The sequence below is a fragment of the Eptatretus burgeri genome, chromosome 2, assembly GCF_056783735.1.
Source record: "Eptatretus burgeri isolate ZD-2024b chromosome 2, Ebu_testis_v1, whole genome shotgun sequence".
Lineage (NCBI taxonomy): Eukaryota > Metazoa > Chordata > Myxini > Myxiniformes > Myxinidae > Eptatretus > Eptatretus burgeri.
The window spans coordinates 144,223,908-144,247,338 of record NC_140962.1 but is presented as its reverse complement, the minus strand read 5'-3'; the positions used below and the strand labels follow the sequence as shown (position 1 = coordinate 144,247,338).

Genomic DNA, 23,431 nt, shown 5'->3' with positions numbered 1-23,431 from the left:
TCTGTCTTTGTTTGTCTGTCTGTATGCAGGATATCTCAAAACGTTGTTGATGGAGTTAGATGAAATTTGGTGGGCTGGTTGGGTGTGTGACATGGAAGAACTGATTAGATTTTGGTGAAGATCCGGATCCGGATACGGCTACGATAATTTTTTAAGTATTTCTTCACCATTGAGATATGGGGCCAAAAATGATATATAACACGATATTTCAAAAAGTTGTGGATGGATTCGGACGGAACTTGGTGGATACATTCGGTGTGTGGCATGGACGAATTGATTCGATTTTGGTGAAGGTGAATCCGGATCTGGACACGAGAATTGTTTAATTTTTTAAATTATTCTTCACCATTTAGTGAGAGGGCCAAAAATGATGTATAGCACGATATTTCAAAAACGTATTGGGCCTGATATGTTCTCCTGGATCAGGCATTGCATGACGGAGATATGCACTCTACCGAGTGCCCTTGTAGGTTTATCTGTACCCACGCCTGTGCCCATGAAACCCTCATCGCTTCTATTCATTTGCTCTCCCAAATCATTTGTTATTTGACTGTTTATTTCTCCCTGCATTTCTCTCATTTCTTCTCTTAAATCTTTATTTTCTTTCATTTCACCTCTCATTTGTTCCCCTAATCCTCCAATTAGTTGTTCGAACATGTCCTAAATGAACATTGCACAAGACTCCTGACCAACACTCACCTGTCGGAGAAGGGCTTCGAATGACATCAGAAGGCAGGAAGCTTCATATCCTAAGCTCTTCCCCACCAGGCCTCACCCAAGCTCACCTCCGATCACATGTTCCACATGATTTGCCATTCTGTGGGCATCCGCCACATTGTCCCCTCTTCTCAGGTGCACTCAAATTTGAAAATAAAATAATTCAAATTTTGAACGGCCAATCATGCTTTCATTGTGCTAAAGTTGAATTTAAGATTTTGCTTCATGGAAATAAATGGGTGAATATCATAATCCTGAGCACCAAATTTCACGTCAGACAGGCTCCGTTAACATGGGCTGTCTCTGCTGGGATCCTTTATCCCGCCAACGAACAAAAGGTCTCCAACTACTGCATTCCATGAAATTCATCTGCAACTTTACCGTTCCCCAAGGTCACCCCAAATTGACCAAACTTGATGGTAACACACATGGGAGGCACAAAGATGGAAAACGTTCCTTACCGTTATAAGGGTTTATTTATAATGAGTTTGGGGAGAAAGGTGGACGAGATGTGCACATCAGAACAAACCATGTGCGTCAACAAACACAAAGATGGATGTGGGGACACACAAACTTATCCACATGGATGAGTTGAGAACAATCCTAACCCCACTCGGCACCAGAGACCACTCTGTTACCAAACAATGGGGTAAGCAGATCAGGATTTCCCTATGGAACGATGAGTGGTGTCCAGGGCAATGGTGCACCTCGGGAACAGGAATTATCAATACAGTGGAGGTGAGGGATTGTGAGATGGTGTCCATGTTTCCAGAGAGCTGTCCTCTGAACAATGATGAAGCAGAGAATGGAAGTTAAAGAAAGTCAATGTGAGGGAGAGCGAGAGAAAGAGACAATATTCGTTTTCTCCAAAGGTCCCACTTCAACTCTCCCGTGCACATGTACATATCCAGCCCTTCTGGGCTCTGGGACCATCTTCGCCTGTGGTGGCTCCAGTAATTGGCTGCCTGCTGCTTGTAGGAGGTGCGAACCTCCAGACCATCCCACCCATGGTGTGGCCCCAATAAAAATAGTCTTCCCCTCTTCTGGGCCCGACAGTGCATCTCGCCACCATGGCTTGTGGAGTGCAAGCCAAACAGATCGTGTACAATCCCCTGAAGCGCAAAGCGCTCCCATTGCACATTTTGTGGCGGCAAGTCCTCACCTGGCCCCACCTGCTAACATGAAGTGTTTACGCATACAATCTTATCCTGACTATATTTTCGATAGATGACGTATGCTGACTTATCACGTGAAACAAGAAAACTTACCCCGACAGTTCCCTGACACAGCAATCACTGGAAACACATGGTTCATGTTACACTTGCTACAGTCTAGCCATGGATTCCCCTCACACCCTTCCATGTCATCACATTTTCAAGGGTGGTTTAAATTGGATCTGAATTTTTGATTGCCATGAACCTTATCATGTGTCTAAACTTGGCTGGGGATCATCACCAAACCGTGTGGCCAATCTACATGACTGTCCATTCACCGAGACGCTTACCTTGTATATGATAACAAGTATAACAAGAGACTGTGGTCTAATTTAATACAAGTTGATATGTATCTAGACAATAGAAAAAGTGGTGTGTAATGTTAGATTTGAAACTTGGATCTCAGCATTTGAAAAATATCTTCCTTCAGGAACACCAAACAGGACATTCCATAACCACGCTGCGGTAGTACAAGAGAATGCGACCAATCTTTTGTGATAATAAGATAAAGTATATTTTGAAATCGTAAAATAATTTTCATTTTTCGATTTGTTTGTTCATTCATTTCCACAGAGGAGTTGGTGAAGCAGGTGCAAGTTGCCAACCTGGAGTTCAGCACCTTGAAACATCTTTGTAAGTGAAGGAGGTGGTGGAAGGGAGGGTGGTAAACATGGTGGAAATGAGGAAGAATGATGTTTGATAAGCAGAATAAATTACTGTGTTTTTGTTTATCTTTGGCCTCGGGCCAATGATTGTTTTATTACCTCCGCAACCGAAGGTGAAGGAGGTTATGTTTTTCACTCCTTTCTGTCTGTTTATTTGTGTTGAGGATATCTCAATAAGTTGTGGACGGATCGGCGTGTGACAAGGACAAACTCTTAGATTTTGGTGAAGATATGAATCTGGATCCGACTACTCAAATTTTTTTACCTGATTCTTCACCATTGAGAGATTGGCCCAAAAACGATATATGGCATGATATCTCAAAAAGTCATGGACGGATTCGGATGAAACTTGGTGGACAGGTTGGGTGTGTGTCGCAAGGAAGAATTGATTCAATTTCAGTGAAAATCCAAATCTGGATCCGGATCTGAAATTTGTTTTAGTGATTCTTCATCTTTGAGAGATCGGGTTAAACTAATATATTGCATGATATCTCAAAACGTTGTTCAAAAATGTCTTGGGCCCAATATGTTCTCGTGAATCGGGCATTACGTGGCGGAGGAGTGTTCTCTACCGAGTGCCCTTCTCGTTTCATGTTGAAATCAAAGTTGGATTTTTTTTTTAATCATTTGTGTTAATCGGGAATTAAGTTAATATCCCAAGCTGTTCACCCCTTTTGCTGGTTTTTTTTAGTAGGTTTGTGCTAAGGTTCTTAGATGCCTTTTATAATGATTGAAAAATGCAGATCAAACACTGACAGAAGCCTGAAGTTTTGTGTCTGTCATGCATTTTCCAATTATTGATGAAAGAACAAAATAACCTTGAACTTTAAATAGATTGCAAAAGTCGGTGTTTGCAATCTTTTTAAAGTTCAAGGTTATTTGGTTCTTTTCGCTCCGCACTCCAACCTACATAGACTCACACAATGATCGACTTTACTTTGAAAACAACTCCCCCACCTCCCACACTATGACGTGTTTTTACCCCGCACGTGAAGTATAAACCGGGGTTAAGCAATTGGTTCATTTTGGCTGTCCACAGACGTTGGTCTGTGATTGAGGACTTACTCAATTTCAATTTAATTTTATATCCTGAACACTGTGGAACGTGAATCGGAAACAGGAACCTGCTTTTTAGCTGTACTTTGGGAAATTGTGCAGAATCTCATCCTGGACACGCATGCACACAGAGAGGTAAGGTAATTGTTTTTGTCTGTCTTCTTGTCTGGCAGTCAAACAAAATTGAGAATCATTCCAAACAGTGAACACACTGTTTTAGGGACGTCCTAAAGGATATTTATGTTGTCGGAAGCAGTGTGTTCTGGGAAGTTTGGTCACTTCTCCTTAAGGCTTAGTGGCTGTTTGTCTGAAGTCACGTCCAATGCTGTGTCATGTATTTGTCTTAATATGTTCACATGGTTTGTGTCGCAGCTCCTCCATGAGCCTTAGACTCTGTAAGTAAATAAATAAATAAAAATGAAATGATTTGCCTCCACATCTGTCTTTCTTTTCTTCCTCTGTTCCTTCTTTCCACATATCCAACTTTTCCACCTCCATCTCTTGTTTCTCTTATTTATTCCTTTCATTCATCCTTTGTCTGTTTCAAAGGTTGCATCTTCTCCTGTTTTTCATCAGTGTGGCAAAAAACTGGATGTCGTTGGGAATATCTCAATTCAAACATTAAGGTACCACGAATGACCACTGATGCCCAGCAGGCAAGGTTCAGGTAGAACGGTTAAAACAGCAGGAGCGTCCTCCAGATACGGACTCGATGAGGAGCCACAAACTTAGGATTTCTTTATCTTTTGGGAATTTTATTTTGGTAATCTTGTAATTTCACATAAATCTTCAATGAGATCTCCAAATATGTTTTTTTTGTTGTTTGTTTTTTGTATAGATTGTCAAGGCTCGTATGAGAGCTAACACACAACACACAGCAAGAGTGGCATGAGACAAGAGGGGTGGGAGAGGGAAGGACAAAACAGTGGGGAACAGAGACATTAGGAGATCTGTGGAATGGAGAGGGATGGGATGGGAAACATGGGGAATACAAGATGGACACCACAGGGACTTTCAGAAAGGAAAGCAGGGAATTTGGGGTGGATTAACGTGGGTACTAAAGGTCGAGGTTTTGGATGGGGGGAAGATAAGAGGTGGTCGTGAATGGCTGTTTTGAAGGCCTGGAGGGAAGAATAGAATTGAAAAGAGTGTGGGAGTTTATTCCAAAGGCAGGACAAAAAGAGGAATGAACGAGTGAAGGTGAGCAGTGATTCGTGATTTTGGTAGTTTTACCAGAAGGTGGTTGCTGGCGGACCTTGAGCACCCTGCGGAAATATGGGAGGGGGGGAGACTGGATAGGAGATGGTACGAGACAGAAAGACCACCGACCTGCCTGTGGTGAGAGAGTGAGAGGCCCAAAGACTCATCCTCACTGTGAGAGATACCAATGATCCAAAATGCCTTGGTTTCCCTAGTGCGAAGCCGAGAAAGGTGAGAGGCAGGAGCACCAGCCCAGAGGGGAGAGCAGTACTCCCTCAGGCTGTGGACGAAAAATGTGTTTTCCCTAGACGTCATGGATTAATTAGATTCTCAATGACCCATAAATTGGTGATTGATTAAATGGGAGATGGATTTGCCCTACCTCATGATCTTGTGAAAACAATTCTCTCCCTGCCTAAAAACACCACTGCATGTTTTAGAAGTGAGGAAATAACTGAAGACCGTGATCTCCTGCTGCAACATGCTGTGCTGAAATGCCATGGGTAAAAGCTTTGACCAACATGGCTAGCAACATTCCACCCCCGGATGGGATTAAAATGAGTGGTGACGGGAGTAATAATTGGGACGATTTTAATGCTGATACACACCATCACCTCCTGAGGGAACGTAATTTAACTCTAAACGCAGCCATCAACACGTGCCTGGTGGTAGTTTATTTGCTCCAGAACGACAGCCTCAGGGTTGTGCACAAGCCTGGACCCAATATGTTCATCAGCGACCTTCTCAGCAGGGCAACAGCAGTGATCAGGACACCCAGTTAGGAAAATGAGCGACATCCAGTTTGTAGCGTACAGCGGGGGCATTGAGATGTGGATCAGATCAATCAGGCAGATTACCTAAACATCACTGATCGACGCCTGCTTCAGTTCTGACATCACACGGTCAGAAACCCATGCCTGTAAGCATTAAAAGTTGTGTCTTGACTGGATGACCTGAACAGAGAGAGGCGATGTCTCTTGCTGTTCGAGATTACTGGCTATGTCGAGACAAAATCGGTGTGGGGAATGGTGTACTACTTCTCCGTATGCAGCACAAGGCTGTGGCTATGCCGCTGATGCAGTGCCCCTATTACCAGTGCACTAGTACTCATTTTGCTGAACTCGGAAGGACCACTAGCTGAATCAACCCCACATGGTGTTAATTCAGCTGACAGGTGCTCAAACTCAGGACCCTAAGATCGCAAGCCTGCCACCCTAACTGCTGACCCAATACCAGGTTTAAATGGTGTGCTATTCAAAAGTCAGAGTTATTGTACCAATGTCACTGTGCCACTCCAGCATTGCAACACTCCTGACGCTGGCACAAATCCACTCCAGCCACATCAGATGGGATGCATGATTCAAACAATCACATGATACTCTCTACTGAGCAAACATGCAGGCAGAGATCAAAGACATTGTCAGTAAATTTTCAGTATACAATGAATATGTGCATGACCAACAGAAGGAGACAATGATGTCACATGATTTGCCCACATGGCTCTGGCAGATCATCAGCATGGACTTATTGAAGTACATGGAGAAATATTTACTCATGATTATGAATCACTACTCTGATTTCTGGGAAATTGAGCTGCTCCCAGACCTGTCTGCTGAGACAAGAATCTGGAAATGCAAGGTGGAGTTCGCACGCCACGGTCAAACGGATCATGTGATCTCTGATAATGGGCCTTAATTTGTAGGCAAGCAATTCGGACGCTTTACCTTGGAGTGTGAATTTGAGCATCTCACCTCCTCTTCACGGCACCCAAAAGCCAACGGCAAAGCTGAGACTGCCGTCAAATTCGTAAAGAGCCTGTGCTACATGTGATGGAAATGATCCCTGGAAGGCCAGACTCCAGTGGAGTAAAACACTGACAGAGGGCATGGATAGCAGCCCAGCACAGCGCTTGATGTCAAAAAGGCTGATGATATCCTTACCTGTGGCCAACAAGTTGCTCGAGCCTTATGTCGTACCAGGTGTCTTGGAGAAACTGCATGAAAAAAGCAGATATCCAAGCTCTTTATGACAGGTCAGCCAGAGACTTACCTGAGCTGAATGTTGGTGCGTACATCCGCATGAACCACTGCCCGGAGACCGTACAGGATTCTGGAAAGTAGGAACCTGTGTGCAACAGGTTGTGTCCCCATGCTTTTATTTTATGGATGTGGAAGAAGCTCTGAATCATCACAATTGCGTGAACTTGAATGGCCGAATCAGCACCACATTTCTGATATGGCCAGCCTTGGATGGGTTAGCAGATGAAAGGCACAGCCCCAGCATCACAAAACCTGATGTGCAATGTGGAGACAAAAGTGTCATTGAGCCTGAGCATTGCAGCGCTGAGAAATTGGTGCGAGTGAGCACACAAAGTGGGAGGACCGGCAGCACACCTTCAACACTGGCCAAGGTCAAAGAGCCTCCCTCACACAGGAGCCCTGCTTTCTCCCACAGTGGAAGACTGTCAAGACCCCCAAACAAACTCAATTTGTGAACTGTTACAAGTAACAGCAAGAACATCTGTTCGTTTGATGTGACTGCTATGGTGGAACTGTTCAGCTCCTGGCATATTCCTCTGTCGAAGAATTCAATTCCTCTTGAAGAGTTTGAATGATTTATTCGATATTGCATCATGATGGATGAAAAGAGGCAATCGAGTAACACAATAGCAAGCAACACGCTTTATCCTCTTTTCGTAACAATACATGGATCTCGAGTCCTTTTTATACTAAGCAAACGTGGGGAAGGTGAGATTAGGAGAAGATCTCTGGTGATACCCAAGACAAGATAACTGCAGAGGCTAGTTTTGTTGGGATTGGGGAGATGATTACTCAATGCCTTCTGGCAGTGGTTATTCCAAGGTCAGCTTTAACTTAATGGCTGGAAAACAACTTTACAACCAAAAGAATGATAATGGTTCAAAGCAGACACATGGACACTATCTAAGCACATGCACTAATGAGCCAAAACATTATGACCATCTGCCGAATATGCTGATGGTTCTCCGTGTGCCACCAAAACAGCGCCGACCCACCGAGGCATGGACTCTACAAGACCCCTGAAGGTGTCCTGTGGTATTTGGCACCAAAACATTAGCAGCAGATCCTTCAAGTCCTGTAAGTTGCGAGTTGGAGCCGCCGTGGATCGGACTTGTCGGTCCAGCACATCCCACAGATGCTCAATCGGATTGAGATCTGGAGAATTTGGAGGCCAAGGCAACACCTGTGAACACTTCATCATGTTCCTCAAACCATTCCCGAACAATGTGTGCAGTGTGGCAGGGCGCATTATCCTGCTGAAAGAGGCCACAACCATCAGGGAATACTATTGCCATGAAGGGGTGTACCTGGTCTGCAACGATGTTTAGGTAGGTGACACGTGTCAAATTGACGTCCACATGAATGGCCGGACCCAGGGTTTCCCAGCAGAACATTGTGCAGAGTATCACACTCCCTCCACCAGCTTGTCAGCTTCCCACAGTGCATCCTGGAGCCATCACTTCCCCAGGTAAACGGCACACACGTACACGGCCATCCACGTGATCTAAAGGAAAACGGGACTCATCGGACCACTGATGTTGACTTGGCAGGCTGTTAACCTTCCAATACAGTAAAGAAATATAAGGGTGTTATAAAATGCTAATGGATACATGTATTGAAAACACAAACACACAAGCTCATAAAGCAGATAAATGTAATAATCATGTTGTATTTGAATCAGACATTTCCCATTAATGGGTCATAACAATATATTGTGTTATATGCTAAAAACTTTACTTCTCAAGTTAATTAATCAAGCTTAATTGGCTACTTTTTCTTCTTTCATCACACTTAAAGCCATGATGCTAATTTTGGAGAAATTTATTCCACACCTCCTCTGTTATAATTTTGCCAGAAGAGCAGTTGTGGACAAAAAAAAACATTGTCTATAAACAAATAATGTATTTCAATACTTTAGGTTTCCTGAAATAGTGCTTTCCTAGCGATGGCATTTTCCAATACTTTAATTCTTGTTACCTGTTCACATCTCTTTCCAAAAGGGCAGTAGAATAAATTGCATTATAAAAGATCAGTAATGTTAGGAGAGGGAGACGTTACAGTGTTGGCATGTTTCACAACACCGCGAAGTGGTTGAATAGTGTTGGCATGTTTCACAACACCGCGAAGTGGTTGAATAGTGTTGGCATGTTTCACAACACCGCGAAGTGGATGAATATGGTATTGCAATATTATGTACATGTACCGAACCGCCGGACCCAGGATAACCACCCCGTTTTGTTTGTTCATCACGATCATAACATGGATTTCCAAGCAGACAGAAAATGGCATTGTGAAAAGGGCAGAGAGAGGATGTGCAAGAGCAGCAGAGCAGGTTTTTAGGACACGTGAGCCGATGCCGTCTGGCCCAGGAGCACAGTCAAAGTCTAGGGTTGAAAAAACCTTCTCCACCTTCTCAGGTGCAAAATGCACAGAATTCAGGAGCAGTTGGGTATGATCGGGAATGGGGGGGGGGGTGGATGGGGAACCGAGAGTGAGGGTTTGGGGACACAAGATTTGGAAGCAAACACAGAATTGAGGCATTCAGCCTTCTCACGAGTGGAGTCGGCTGTGGTACCATTTTAAGTGAGGGAAAGCATGGAAGGGGAGCGTACACCAGAGATAGACTTAACAAGGCACCACCAGGTTTTAGAGGAGGGAGAAAAGTTTGAAAGTTAATTCCTGAGGTTGGACAGATGTTGTTTTCTGGCTCCCCAGAGAGTGGACATATAATTGTTGTGGACTTTTTCGAAAGCGCTGAGACTAATGATTCGATTTTGGTGAAGATCTGATCCGGATCCGGATTCTATAATTTTTCAAGTGTTTTTTCACCATTGAGAAATAGGGCCAAAAACGATATATAGCATGATATCTCAAAAGGTTATGGATGGATTCCGCAGAAACTTTGTGGACAAGTTGGGTGCGTGAAAAGGACGAATTGATTCGATTTTCGTTAAGGTCCGGATTCAGATCTGACCAATCAGTGGGATACAAAATATAAACTGTTCAGCTTGGCGGAGGTACGTGCTTCACAGAGTGCCGTTCGGTTTTGCCAAGTTATCAATTTCTGAATGATTTTTCATCTGTCTGTCTTTGTCACACGATTTTTGGCTACAGTTTTCATGCAATTGTTGTGAATTTTTTTGTTTGTGTAGGTGACCGCCCAAGGACAGCAACGCTAAATTTTGGTGAAGATGCGAATCCAGATCCGGATCTGATATAATTTTTTCTTAAGTGATTCTTCACCATTGAGAGATGGGGCCAAAAACTATGTATAGCATGATATATCGAAGTCAGGTCAGGCCTGACTTTGATATATTCATGTCAGGTCAGGCCAGATTAGATCTGTGACTTGCTATAGGTATCATGTAAACCTGTACTAACCTGTTTCATAGTCGGGTTGTCGATTACTAAACTGTGTCTCCCACCAGGTTTTCTGGTGAGGAGGGTGTGTGGATATAGACATCCAGCAGGATTAAAAACAAAACCTGTCAAAGGGCGGAGGAGCTCCTTGTAAGCCAATGGCCATCCATATCTAGTGCCCATCTGTGTCTGCGGACATCCTCCTGCAGTTGGGTTACTCTTTTTTTTTCGGAGGTTGGAGGCAGGATTTGCACAAAGAAATCTGAAAACCCTCTACATGGGAGTACCTCCTGTGCAGCTGCTCTCTGTAGGGAAGCTCACTGGATGACGGAATTGGGGCAAAGCCTTCAGGACCCCCACTCTTTGATGATAGGAGGAAAACCATGGGGTAACCTTCCTGGGTCAGATTGTGGTAGTGTGTATCGGGGTGGTGCTGAGGTGGCGTCCACCAAAGTGGCAGTCTCCTTGGGTTTACTTGAAGCGGTCCCTTCGGGTGGGTGCTTGGAATATCGTATCCGAAAGAGAGGACGATCACCGGTCTGATATCAGCGGAGCTCAAGCAATTGGATTTTTGTATTGCAGCACTCTCTGAGGTTCGTAGACTGGAGAGTGACGAGATCATGGTGGGTGGTTACACCTACTATTGGTCTGGTCGCTCTCATGGTTACTCTGCCCAAGGAGTTGCTGTAGCTGTGTCCAATAAGCTGACCCCAATGATAATTGAGGTAACACCGGTCAACGAGCGTATTATGAGATTAAGGATTTCTCACTCTTCAAGTATAGTTTCACTGGTCTCTGAATATACTCTGACTGAGGTGAGTGATCTCACCGTGAAGGATGCATTCGATGCTACGCTCAAGTCTGTGGTTGACCAGTTCCCCAGACAAGATACTCTTCTCGTCTTGTGGGATTTCAATGCCTAAACTGGAACTGATAGGGATGGTTATGAGATATGTGTTGGTCCCCATGGGTCCGAAACTGTGAACCAGAATAGCACGAAGTTCCTTGACTTTGCAAGTAGTCATGAACTTAGGATGGCCGGTTCGTGGTTTCAGCACCCACAGACTCATCACTGGACTTGGTATTCCAATGTTGGCGGTGTGGAAAAGGAGATTGACAATGTGCTCATTGACGATCACTGGAGGATGAACCAGAACTGCAGGGTCTACCGGAGTGCTCAGTTCCTCAATACTGACCACCGGCTTGTTGTAACAACTCTGAAGTTACACCATAAATCCAGGAGAATGGTATCATCCCAGCCTAGGCTGGATGTTCTCAAGCTCAATGATGAGAGAGGTAGCTGAGGAGTTTGCGAACAGGCTGAGTGGAGATTTGGGGAGGCAGGGTGCTTTTGGGATTCCTGAAGAGTTGTGGAGTGCCTTCAATATCACAGTCCTTGATGTTGTCGGTGGATGTCTTTGAACTCACCGTAGGGCGAAGAAGAATTTTGTCTCTCAGGGGACACTGGATAATATTGACCAGAGTCGCAAGGCCAGACTTAACGGCAGAGCTGAGCTGTTCAGGGAGCTGAGGCGTAAAACTGTACGTGCACTCAGGGTGGACAATGAAGTCGATGTGCGAGGAATCTTTGAGGGGGTAGAGCATCATTTGTGGTCACGTGATTCTCATCCTGCTTACAGGGGAATTCGCTCATTACGTTCATCCAAGCCCATCCCTCAGTGTGGTGCAGTTACAGCAGAGGGTGGTAGGCTCTTGGCAGAGGAGTCTGGAGTGAAGGCCCGCTGGGCTGGTTACGTTGAGCGGTTGTACCAGGCTGATCTACCAGCTGTCAAGTTGGACATCAGGGGTGTTACAATCCCTATTGCTGTCCCTCCTCTCAACTGAGATCCACTGTCGTTTGTGGAAACAGACTGTGGTGAATGGGTTGAAATGGGGTAAAGCTCCTTGGATCTGTGGCATCCATGCTGAACTTCTCAAGGCTGGTGGAAATGCTGGAATCGTGTTTTTTTGTGGCTGAGTAGTATGAATTGCTGCATTTCTGTACTTTGCCTGGAACACAGGCATCATCCCAACTGACTGTAAGAGTGGCCATATTGTCCCTCTCTGGAAAGGGAAGGGTAATCGCCAGGACTGCAACAACGACTGAGGGGTGAGGCTGCTCTCAGTGCCGGGCAAGGTCTTTGCTCGGATAATTCTTGACAGGGTTCACCACCATCTGCCTGAGCACCAGCATCCCGAACATTCAGGCTTTACACCAAAGAGGTCAACGATTTACCGTATCCTTGCTCTTCGGGTCACCACCATCTGCCTAAGCACCAGCGTCCCGAGCATTCAGGCTTTACACCAAAGAGGTCAACGATTTACGGTATCCTTGCTCTTCGGGTCCTCACCGAACGCAGGCGAGAATTTTGGCAGTGGCTGCTTGCAGCCGATGTTAATCTCTGCATAGCATTTGATTCAATGAATCGGGATGCCCTCTGGAGGATTCTTGGTCTTCATGGGGTGCCTCTAAAACTGATGAATTTGATGCTTTAGCTCTACTCTGGTGCTGAGAATGCTGTGAGATGGGTGATACCATCTCTGACTTATTTCCAGTTATTACTGGAGTCGTCAGGGGTGTGTGCTGGCCCCGACACTTTTCAGCACTTGCATGGACTGGATTCGGGGGAGGATGTCGGAGAGATCAAGCTTCAGTGCATCATTTGGGAATGTCAAGATCGCTGACTTTGATTTTGGAGATGATGTCATCATCTTTGCGGAGACTCTAGATATCCTATTGGGGGCCCTCGAGGTGCTGAATGAGGAGTCGGAGCCACTGGGATAATGGGTTTCATGGGTCAAAAACTAAGATCCAGCCTTTCAATGACATCTTGGATACTGTTATCTTGTCTGTACCTGTTTGTGGTGAGGATGTTGAGGTCACAGATAGATTCCCTTTTCTTGGCAGTGATATTCACGTCTCTGCTGGCTGTGAGCCAGAGGTCAATCGACATCTGGGTCGGGCCTGGGGAGTTATGGATTCACTGGATCATGGGGTGTCGCACTGCTGGTACCTTTGTAGGAGGATGAAAGTCCGATTCTTAAAGTCCTTGGTGCTTCCAATCTTGCTCTACTGATGTGAGACTTGGACTCTGACCAAGGATCTGAGATGACGAATTCATTCCTTTGGTATCAGGTCTCTTCGGAGAATCCTTGGCTATCGCTGGTCAAACTTTCCGTCCAACAAGTGATTGCTGAGAGAGACTCAAATGAGATTTGTTACTTGCATAGTCCATGAGCATCAGTTGCGGCTGTATGGACATGTGGCTCATTTTACTGATGCTGTTCCTGCTCATCAGATTCTCTCAGCGAGGGAGCCTCGTTGGTGGAGGTGGCCGATGGGTCGACCACACGCCTTGTGGTTGAAGCAGGTTGATCAGCATCTCAAGCAGATGGGGATGGCCAGACGGAGGCCCCTGGAGAGCCGGCAGAAAGTGCACACAGCAACGTGCTGCTCTGGCGCATGCTCCCATACCTGATCTGACCTGACCTGATATCTCAAAAAGTTGTGGACGAGTGATGACACAACTCGGTGGATGAGTTGGTTCGGTGACAAGAACAAGCTAATTTGATTTTGGTTCAGGTGTGAATTCAGATCTGACCCATCAGTGGGATACAAATTTTCAAATATTCAGCCAGGTGGAGGTATGTGCTCTCCCGAGTGCCGTTCCGTTTCACCAAGTTGTCACTCTGAGTGATTTTTTTTTTCCATTTTATTCCTTCACTCATAACAAGATTGATTTTCTTGAGTTTTTTTTAATCAGCGTGGAGAGAAAATCAGTTTCACTTCAACATCTTCATTTTAATCCAAACTGTCCCATCACTTGTTACACACTCGTTGGTATTCACAAACATGTCCAGAAGAGATTTTATCCACACGGTGACCAATGGAGGGGTTCAAGAGATAAAGATCATCTGCATGTTTACTCTTGTGGAATGATGTGTTTAGATTTTTTTTAAATGATATTTTTATTTTCTTCAACATCGAGGCTCAAGGAAGAGCGAGCCCAAGAATCATGTGAAGTTCAGTAATGAACACGAAGATTATAAAAGATATAAATGTGTTTGTGTTTCTGTCCATTTGTCTAACAAAGGTCTTTACCCTTGTCGTGTCTGCAGATGGGCGGACCCCGATTCTGGACCCAAACTCTGCACATGAATGGATCAAGATCTCCCAGCAACTCACCATGGCGACGCTATCCGGGACCAGACAACTATCCCATGAACACCCCGATCGGTTTGATGTTTATCCCCAAGTTCTTTCTTCTGAGAGTTTCTCTTCGGGCCGTCACTACTGGGAGGTCGATGTGAGTTTGAGTCGTACGTGGGTAATCGGAATCTGTTTAAACTCCATGGGGAGGAAAGGACGAGCGAGCGGCCTGGGAATGAATCCCAAGTCTTGGTGTTTGCGGAAACGGGATAACAAGTACACAACATGGCACAATAAGCAAGGGACACTTCTGTCCGTGCTGGGGAATCCTGAACGGATTGGGTTCTTGTTGGATTGTGAGGAGGGAGAGTTGACGTGTTTTGGGGATTCGCGAGTTCTGCACGTGTTCAGGGGGAACTTCATGGACTCCGTGAAACCCGCTGTTGGTGTTCCTGATGACGATGATTCTGTGCGGTTTTGCTCGTTTTGAAATGTTTCATTCTGTTCTGTTCGTTCATTCTCCGTTCTGTTTGTTCGTTCATTCCGTTCTGTTCGTTATGAAAGTTTATTTCACAAGCTGCAGGTTATTTTGGTGCCTCCGTGAAGTTTGGGCCTGGTTTCACTTTACCCTTTTCCTCATTGAAACCATGGACTGTACCATTACAGACTAGAGGGGAAGCACTCGGGAGAGTGCAAAACCTCCGCCGCCAATACTGCTGGGTCACTCAAGTGAACCTTGTATCTTATTCATTAAATATGTCAACAGTGCTGAGAGTTATAGTTCTTTTCTCCATTTTTTAGGGGGGGGGGGTTGGAAATCACTTAAAACATGTAAAAATGCAAAAAAAAAATCGAAATTTTGTTGAAAAAAAGTTGCAAAATTTTTTTTTTCTCCAACAATTTTTGGGGGGGTTGGAAATCACTTAAAACATGTAGAAATGCAAAAAAAAAAATTTTCTTTTTTTTTTGGGGGAGGGGGGGTTGGAAATCACTTAAAACATGTAAAAATGCAAAAAAAATTTTTTTTTTTCAATTTTTTTTGGGGGGGGTTGGAAATCACTTAAAATATGTCGAAATGCAAAAAAAATGTTTTTTTTCTGTAACATTTTTTGGGCGGGGTAATTTTTTTTTGGGGGGTTGAAAATGACTTAAAACATGTAGAAATGCAAAACAAAAATTTTTTCTCTATTTTTGGGGGGTAACAATTTTCTTGGGGGGTTGGAAATTAATTAAAACATGTAGAAATGCAAAAAAAAAATTCTCTAACAATTTTTTTTTTTGGGGGGTAACGATTTTTTTTTTGGGGGGTTGGAAATCACTTAAAACATGTATAAATGCAAAAACAATTTTTTTTCTTATTTTTTTAGGGGGGGGTTGGAAATCACTTAAAACATGTAAAAATGCAAAAAAACTATTTTTTCAATTTTTTTGGGGGGGTTGGAAATCACTTAAAATATGTAGAAATGCAAAAAAAAAAATTTTCTCAAACAATTTTTTTGTGGGGGTAATTTTGGGGGGGTTGGAAATCACTTAAAACATGAAGAAATGCAAAAAAAAAATTTCTCTATTTTTTTTTTTTGGGGGGGTTGGAAATGACAAAACATGTAGAAATGCAAAAAAAAAAATTCTCTATTTTTTTTTTGGGGGGGGGTTGGAAATCACTTAAAACATGTATAAATGCAAAAACAATTTTTTTTCTTATTTTTTTAGGGGGGGGTTGGAAATCACTTAAAACATGTAAAAATGCAAAAAAACTATTTTTTCAATTTTTTTTTGGGGGGGGTTGGAAATCACTTAAAATATGTACAAATGCAAAAAAAAAAATTTTCTCTAACATTTTTTTTGGTGAGGGTAATTTTGGGGGGGGTTGGAAATGTCTTAAAACATGTAGAAATGCAAAAAAAAAAATTCTCTATTTTTTTGGGGGGGGCGTTGGAAATGACTTAAAACATGTAGAAATGCAAAAAAAAAAATTCTCTTTTTTTTTGGGGGGGGGTTGGAAATCACTTAAAACATGCAGAAATGGAAAAAAAATTTCTCTATTTTTGGGGGGGCGGGGTAAAAAAAAAATTGGGGGGGGGTTGGAAATCACTTAAAACATGTAGAAATGCAAAAAAACTTTTTTTTTTCTCTAACTTTTTTTTTTGAGGGAGGGGGGACCAAGTCCAAAATTTAATGGCATGATCCTTGGACCATACCTAACCCCCCCACCAAGTTTCGTCGAAACCCGTCGAGGAGTTTTTCCGTAATACTGTTCACAAACAAACAAACAAACAGAAAGGGGTGAAAACAGTAACCTCCATCCATCTTCGAAGATGGCGGAGGTTAAATATGAGGGGTGTTTATAAACTTCACAAAATAATACTCGTCATATTTGTAGGCGCGTTATCTCTCTTTATCGATGTAATTGAACTAAAATCGTGTTCTCGTATGTTCGGGAGTATTTGTAATCTGATTGTTTCTTTTAAATGATTTTTTTATAAAAGGGAATAAGTTTTGTTTACTAATATCCTAAACCGACATGAACTGGAAGTACAAATCTCTCCATGGATGTTAAGTTGAAATAAAAACAATTCCCGACATGCTGTTCGGGTTGAAAACAATTCCTTCTGATCTTCCTTGCAATTATTTAATCTCCACATATAATTATTCAATTCCTTTTTCCAATCGATCGGGATTGCGGCGTGTTTCACCTGCTGATGACGTCTCATCTGGGCCTCAAAGGTGTAATTGATTTCTTCTTTACCTGCCTGTGAGTAATGAAGAAAAAGTACTTCCGTAGGTGTGTTGGCACCCCAGGTGTGTTTTCAGTTCTCAAGTTTCTTGGAGAGTGCCCACCAAGTGGCTTAAGCACTCAAGCAAGCAGTCCACTCAAAACTGTTTATCCTGAAAGGCAGGCTTGGTAAGTGCTAGCTCGTTTCTTGGTAACTGAACATACATGCTTGTACAATCCCCTCCTCCCACATGAGCTGATTTGGTGGTAAAACGGAGACGGTTTGAGTTCACCCCCTTGATGTGTGACTTCGCTGATCCTCAGCACAAACTCTTTCCAACCCACCAGATTCCTCAGAGTGTTGGACCCTGCCTCGTGCTGGTTCGTGAGTATCATGGACTCCATCATACAAGATCTTGGTGATATTGAGTTCATCGTTGAATGAACCTCAGAAGCTCCGGAATTGATGTTCGTGTTCGAACCTTACCACGTGACATCAGAATGTAATGGATTCCGTTGAAATTAAATAAATCCATGACGTTTGGTTTCCACCTGGTCCCCTTTCGGAGATGATGATTTCAATAATTCGAGTGAACGCGTCTCTATTCGAACTCTTATCGATTGAGATTCAAATGTTTACATTGAAAATACATCCATTTGTTTTGTCGCCTCCACAACCAAGGGCGTTCGTTTGTCGCCTCCACCACCAAGGGCATTTGTTTTGTCGCCTCCACCACCAAGGGCGTTCGATTTGTCGCCTCCACCACCAAGGGCGTTCGTTTTGTCGCCTCCACCACCAAGGGCGTTCGTTTTGTCGCCTCCACCACCAAGGGCGTTCGTTTTGTCGCCTCCACCACCAAGGGCGTTCGATTTGTCGCCTCCACCACCAAGGGCGTTCGTTTTGTCGCCTCCACCACCAAGGGCGTTCGTTTTGTCGCCTCCACCACCAAGGGCGTTCATTTGTCACCTCCACCACCAAGGGCGTTCGTTTTGTCACCTCCACCACCAAGGGCGTTCGTTTTGTCGCCTCCACCACCAAGGGCATTTGTTTTGTTGCCGTGGTATTAAGGTCTTCGTAGGCCAAGGCCCTTAAGATTTCGTAGGCCAAATTCAAGAGTGACCAAAACGACGATTTTGAACATGAAATTTAATCGGAACATACTGCGGTAAATGGCGATTTGTCCGACTTTTAAATATACAAGGTGCATGTAGAATCCAATTCGGCTTCGAAATTGAGAAACGAACGAGACAGAAAACAAATTCGGAGGAATGTACGTATATTCAATTTCCACCCTGCTGAAACACCTTCTTTCGTGCCTTTTGGTTGGCAAACGACGAGATCACTTCGGAGAAATCGATTTGCTTCGTCAGCTCGGATTCAGCACAGAGCAGAGCGAGCGTGGACACGTGCACCTGCCCCACGGTCGACCGAAGACAATTTTTCACGTGCTTTTGTGTGCTGAAGGAGCGTTCAAGGAAGACTGAAAAAACGTCGTCCGAAATTTTCGTAGGCCAAATATTTTTCGTAGGCCAAATATTTTCCGTAGGCCAAGGCCCGGGCCTCATGGCCATTCGTTTTGTCACCTCCACCACCAAAGGCGTTCGTTTTGTCACCTCCACCACCAAAGGAGTTCGTTTTGTCGCCTCCACCACCAAAGGCATTCATTTTGTCACCTCCACCACCAAGGGCGTTCGTTTTGTCGCCTCCACCACCAAGGGCGTTCGTTTTGTCGCCTCCACCACCAAGGGCGTTCGTTTTGTCGCCTCCACCACCAAAGGAGTTCGTTTTGTCGCCTCCACCACCAAAGGCATTCATTTTGTCACCTCCACCACCAAGGGCGTTCGTTTTGTCGCCTCCACCACCAAGGGCGTTCGTTTTGTCGCCTCCACCACCAAGGGCGTTCGTTTTGTCGCCTCCACCACCAAAGGCGTTCGTTTTGTCACCTCCACCACCAAAGGAGTTCGTTTTGTCGCCTCCACCACCAAAGGCATTCATTTTGTCACCTCCACCACCAAGGGCATTCGTTTTGTCGCCTCCACCACCAAGGGCGTTCGTTTTGTCGCCTCCACCACCAAAGGCGTTCGTTTTGTCTCCACCACCAAACGCGTTCGTTTTGTCGCCTCCACCACCAAAGGCGTTCGTTTTGTCGCCTCCACCACCAAAGGCGTTCGTTTTGTCGCCTCCACCACCAAAGGCGTTCGTTTTGTCACCTCCACCACCAAAGGCGTTCGTTTTGTCGCCTCCACCACCAAAGGCGTTCGTTTTGTCGCCTCCACCACCAAAGGCGTTCGTTTTGTCGCCTCCACCACCAAAGGCGTTCGTTTTGTCGCCTCCACCACCAAAGGCGTTCGTTTTGTCACCTCCACCACCAAAGGCGTTCGTTTTGTCACCTCCACCACCAAAGGCGTTCGTTTTGTCGCCTCCACCACCAAAGGCGTTCGTTTTGTCGCCTCCACCACCAAAGGCGTTCGTTTTGTCGCCTCCACCACCGAGTTATTCCTTTTTGAAAGGACGAGGAAGGTAAGGACAATGAGTTCCATAGGGGAGTGGGTTTGGGTCATACAGTGAGCAGGTGAGAGAAATTACCTTAACCGTCAAACCTTCGAAAATCAAGTGGTTACCCCAGGTATGACCACATGGGCTCGAAATGCTCTTTTTTTTAAGGATGGATGAGGATCCCCATGAGCCATGGACAAGCATGTTGGTGTTCGCAGCACTGAGCACAAGGGTAACTATGTTTGAAATGCAGAGACAAGAATTGAGTTTCAGACGAGAGCACATCTTCAGGTTATATGGATGGGTCACTCTGCGTATCATGGACCGGTTGAACTGGGTGGTTTTATGGACTGGTAGATCTGGTTATCTGTGAGAGACTGGAGTGATGCTGTGGCTCGGCCCATAGTGAGAACAGTACAACATTGAGCTACAGACAAGTCCCGTGTCGACTGACTAGTTCTCCTTTCTGAAGGATGCCGTTTGTCTGTGGAGGATGCCGTTTGTCTGTGGAGGATGCCATCTGTGGCACGTTTTGCGGGCGAGCTTTGCGATATTGTTGCTTCAGGAGGGGTCGTGCGGCAGCATGCATTGGTCCATCGTTGAGAGGAGAGGGAGCTTTTCTAGCGCTTTTGAAATGCTGCATGACCTTTTGTCATCGCAGTCGGAGTGTACGACCCCCACCTGCATGGTCACGTGTACGACCCCCACCTGCATGGCCACGTGTACGACACCCCACCCCCACATGGTCACATGTACGACACCCCACCCCCCAAACATGGTCACGTGTACGACACCCCACCCGCCAAACATGGTCACGTGTACGACACCCCACCCCCCGCATGGTCACGTGTACGACACCCCACCCCACATGGTCACATGCACGACATGTGTTCACCCCCTTGTTAGCATGGTCACGTGTACGACACCCCACCCTCTGCATGGTCACGTGTATGACACCCGACCCCCCCCCCCTGCATGGTCACGTCTACGACCCCCACCCCCGCCCCCGCCCCCACACAAGGATAGCAAGGATATGGTCAATGTTGACCTCTTTGGTGTAAAGCCTGACTGCTCTGTATTTGTCTGAAATTCGTCTGAGATTAGTTTAGTCTGATTAGTCTGAAAGAGATTAGTCTGAAAGAGATTACTCATAACACCATTATCTGTATTAATCTGTAATTCTGTTTCTTCCAAAAGCAAACAATATGTATCAACTTCTTCACTCTCTCCTCTTTCAATGTTTAGGGAAGTCTCCACTCGATCAGACTTTATAGTTTCCTTTTGAGCACTCAGGCCAATCGCATAGATTGTATGCAAACTTTTAAATTCTGTCACTTCCAAAATGGGTTCTTTATTTCCATTGCTTTCACACACCTTTTGGTAAGACTTGAATACATCAGCATAATCATTTTTTCCCCAATTATTTTCCAATCTATCTCGTGGATAAGATATTCCATCTGGAGAAACAGAGATTGTTTCACCTTAGCATTATCATTCAATGCATTATTCTTATCAGAAGCAGTATCACCATCTGGTTTTTTTTTTAAATGAGCCACTGATATAGTGGCTTTCCTTCCAGAACAACCAAATTCCACGTGAAAGTGGTTTGGTTCAGTTTAACGTGTTGACATTTTCTTTTAAGGTATGATACATTGAGTGGTTTCTTTGAGTTAAGTCTTCTATTCAACACCTCTTCTGTTTTAAAATTAGGAGTATATTCACTACTATACCAACGAATTTCATCAATAACAAATTTATTCTGAGCAGCAAAAGCATTAGCAATGCCAAAAAGCAATCTATTTTCATTATCATTCCTTTCGAGTTGAAATCTACTTTTAAGACCATACAGAACTTTATCATGATCACAAAATCCAAATATACCTTTAAGAGGAACTGCCACAGTAAAACCATTACCTGCTTTTGTATCGTCATTATACATCCCGTTCCTTTGACTATATCCAGGGTCTGTGTTTGTTCCCATTGCCATATCAGGAATAAAACCTTCGACAGCCCCCTTTCCCATTCTATTACTAAATGAATATAGTGTAAACTTCATCATTTCAGATGTAGTAGAGACATAATCAACTGCTTCAACTTCTTGTGTTCCAATATACAAACGAAGACTATCAAACATTTTCCAGAAGAAATCATTTACGAGTGTCGTGTTTGTGTTATTCGCAGCCTTAGTGAATGTAAATTTACACAACATGAAACTTTTGGCTAGATTCAAATAAGTTTGTTGATTATTTATTTCAAAACTTTTTGTTCCATTTATATTCCAGTCTGTTCCAGTTATGACATTTACCTTGAAGTAGTCTTCTTTTTTAGTAGAGTTTGAGATGACAATGGTATCATCCAAATCATAGATACTATTAATTGCTTCCATACTTGTATTTATTGAGGAAAAAAGATGTTAAAACTTTTGAAACCCTGACCCAAGTATTTGAATTATTTTCTAGCGTTCTTTGCGAGACAACTGAGTTTTGCCTTTCTTAATTTCTTTTATTGCTTGTAATTTATGAGATTCCTTTTGGGCATCTTTTATACTCTTTATAGCATCCGCTACATTTCCCACAGCAGAAGCAGTTTAACCAATCAGGTCTTTATGTTTAACAATAATTGAACATATACCCATTAGAGTATCAATTTTTCCATGTTCTTTTTTTCAAAATTGATGTTCTACATCCCCTTGTCTCTTAGCTTTATCGTATCTTCAACCAATATACATACCTTCACCCTTGTAGTATGGGGAAATGAACATCCCATGCCCTGTAATTATTTTATATTTTCCCAACTCGTGTTTCCTCACAATAAACATCGTATTTATTTATTGGAAAACTTCACGTCGGTGAATTTTGATGGACATAATTTCTCCATTAAAAGAAATCATGTGATTATCTTGGTCGGTTATCCTACAATTTACTCTGTATATGTTTTTTCCTGACACGGGGAGATAAACCAGATTTTTGGGTTCTATATTGAATTTATAACCAATTGTGGTTGAGTATGCACTGAAGGAAAACATTGTATTTTTTCTTATTCCATCATTTCAGCACCATCAATCAAATCACTGTGAATTAATACCGAATTTATGCCTGAGGATATTTGAATGACATTATCACAGTAAAACGTCCCATTAGTTTCACTCTTTTTTGAGGAGAAACCCAATAACTCTCCAAATGAATTATCAATTGTGAAATCAACCTTTTAGTTATTTTAAAGTTTAATCGTTGATTTTGAAGTGTGTTTTTGAATATCTATAATAATATTTTTTGGTTCATCACCCTGTTCTTTCATAAGGTGAGCAATTTCGGAAGAAATTTGAGAAATCTCTTATGCTCCGGGTGAAACTGTTATCGTATTGTATCCACTTCCTGGATTATAAGTAAACTTATCATTTTTCTCTGTGATATTAAACAAGGTATTATAAGTTTCCATGGACAATAAAGACGCCTCATATTCTTTTGTTGCATCTAGTTGTTGTGGCTCTGGAAATGAAGATGTGTGGTCGCTTGTTGTGAAATTAAAACTAAGGATTGTGCTTCTCATCTTATTTAATATGAAATAAAATATTTGTAATGGCATTTATTAATTATTTTCATGTTCATCAACTGGTCTAAAAATGGCTGATGCTTCATCAAAACAATTGTTATTTCAAGCCTTCTTACGACTTAACAACAATAACAGTCTATTAACTAATTGTGATGGTTCATTTGGAAGAAAACCAACACCTAAACCAAGCCTACTTAGAGCCTGAATAATGTGTTTCTCCTTCTCATTCTTCCTACTTTTACCAGATATATTGACTCTATAATTAAGA

At 43.5% G+C, this 23,431-nt stretch overlaps 1 protein-coding gene across 1 annotated transcript in view; it reads left to right on the top strand.

Annotated features, from left to right (window-relative positions):
* Nucleotides 1-15,175, top strand: part of LOC147033408 (E3 ubiquitin/ISG15 ligase TRIM25-like) — a 65,932-nt gene extending 50,757 nt beyond the window's left edge. The window contains exons 7-8 of the mRNA XM_085854206.1: nt 2,505-2,564; nt 14,371-15,175. Of these exons, the coding sequence (XP_085710332.1) occupies nt 2,505-2,564; nt 14,371-14,891 (581 nt within the window). The 3' untranslated portion in view covers nt 14,892-15,175. The remainder of the gene's footprint in view (nt 1-2,504; nt 2,565-14,370) is intronic.
* Nucleotides 15,176-23,431: the final 8,256 nt, after the last annotated feature.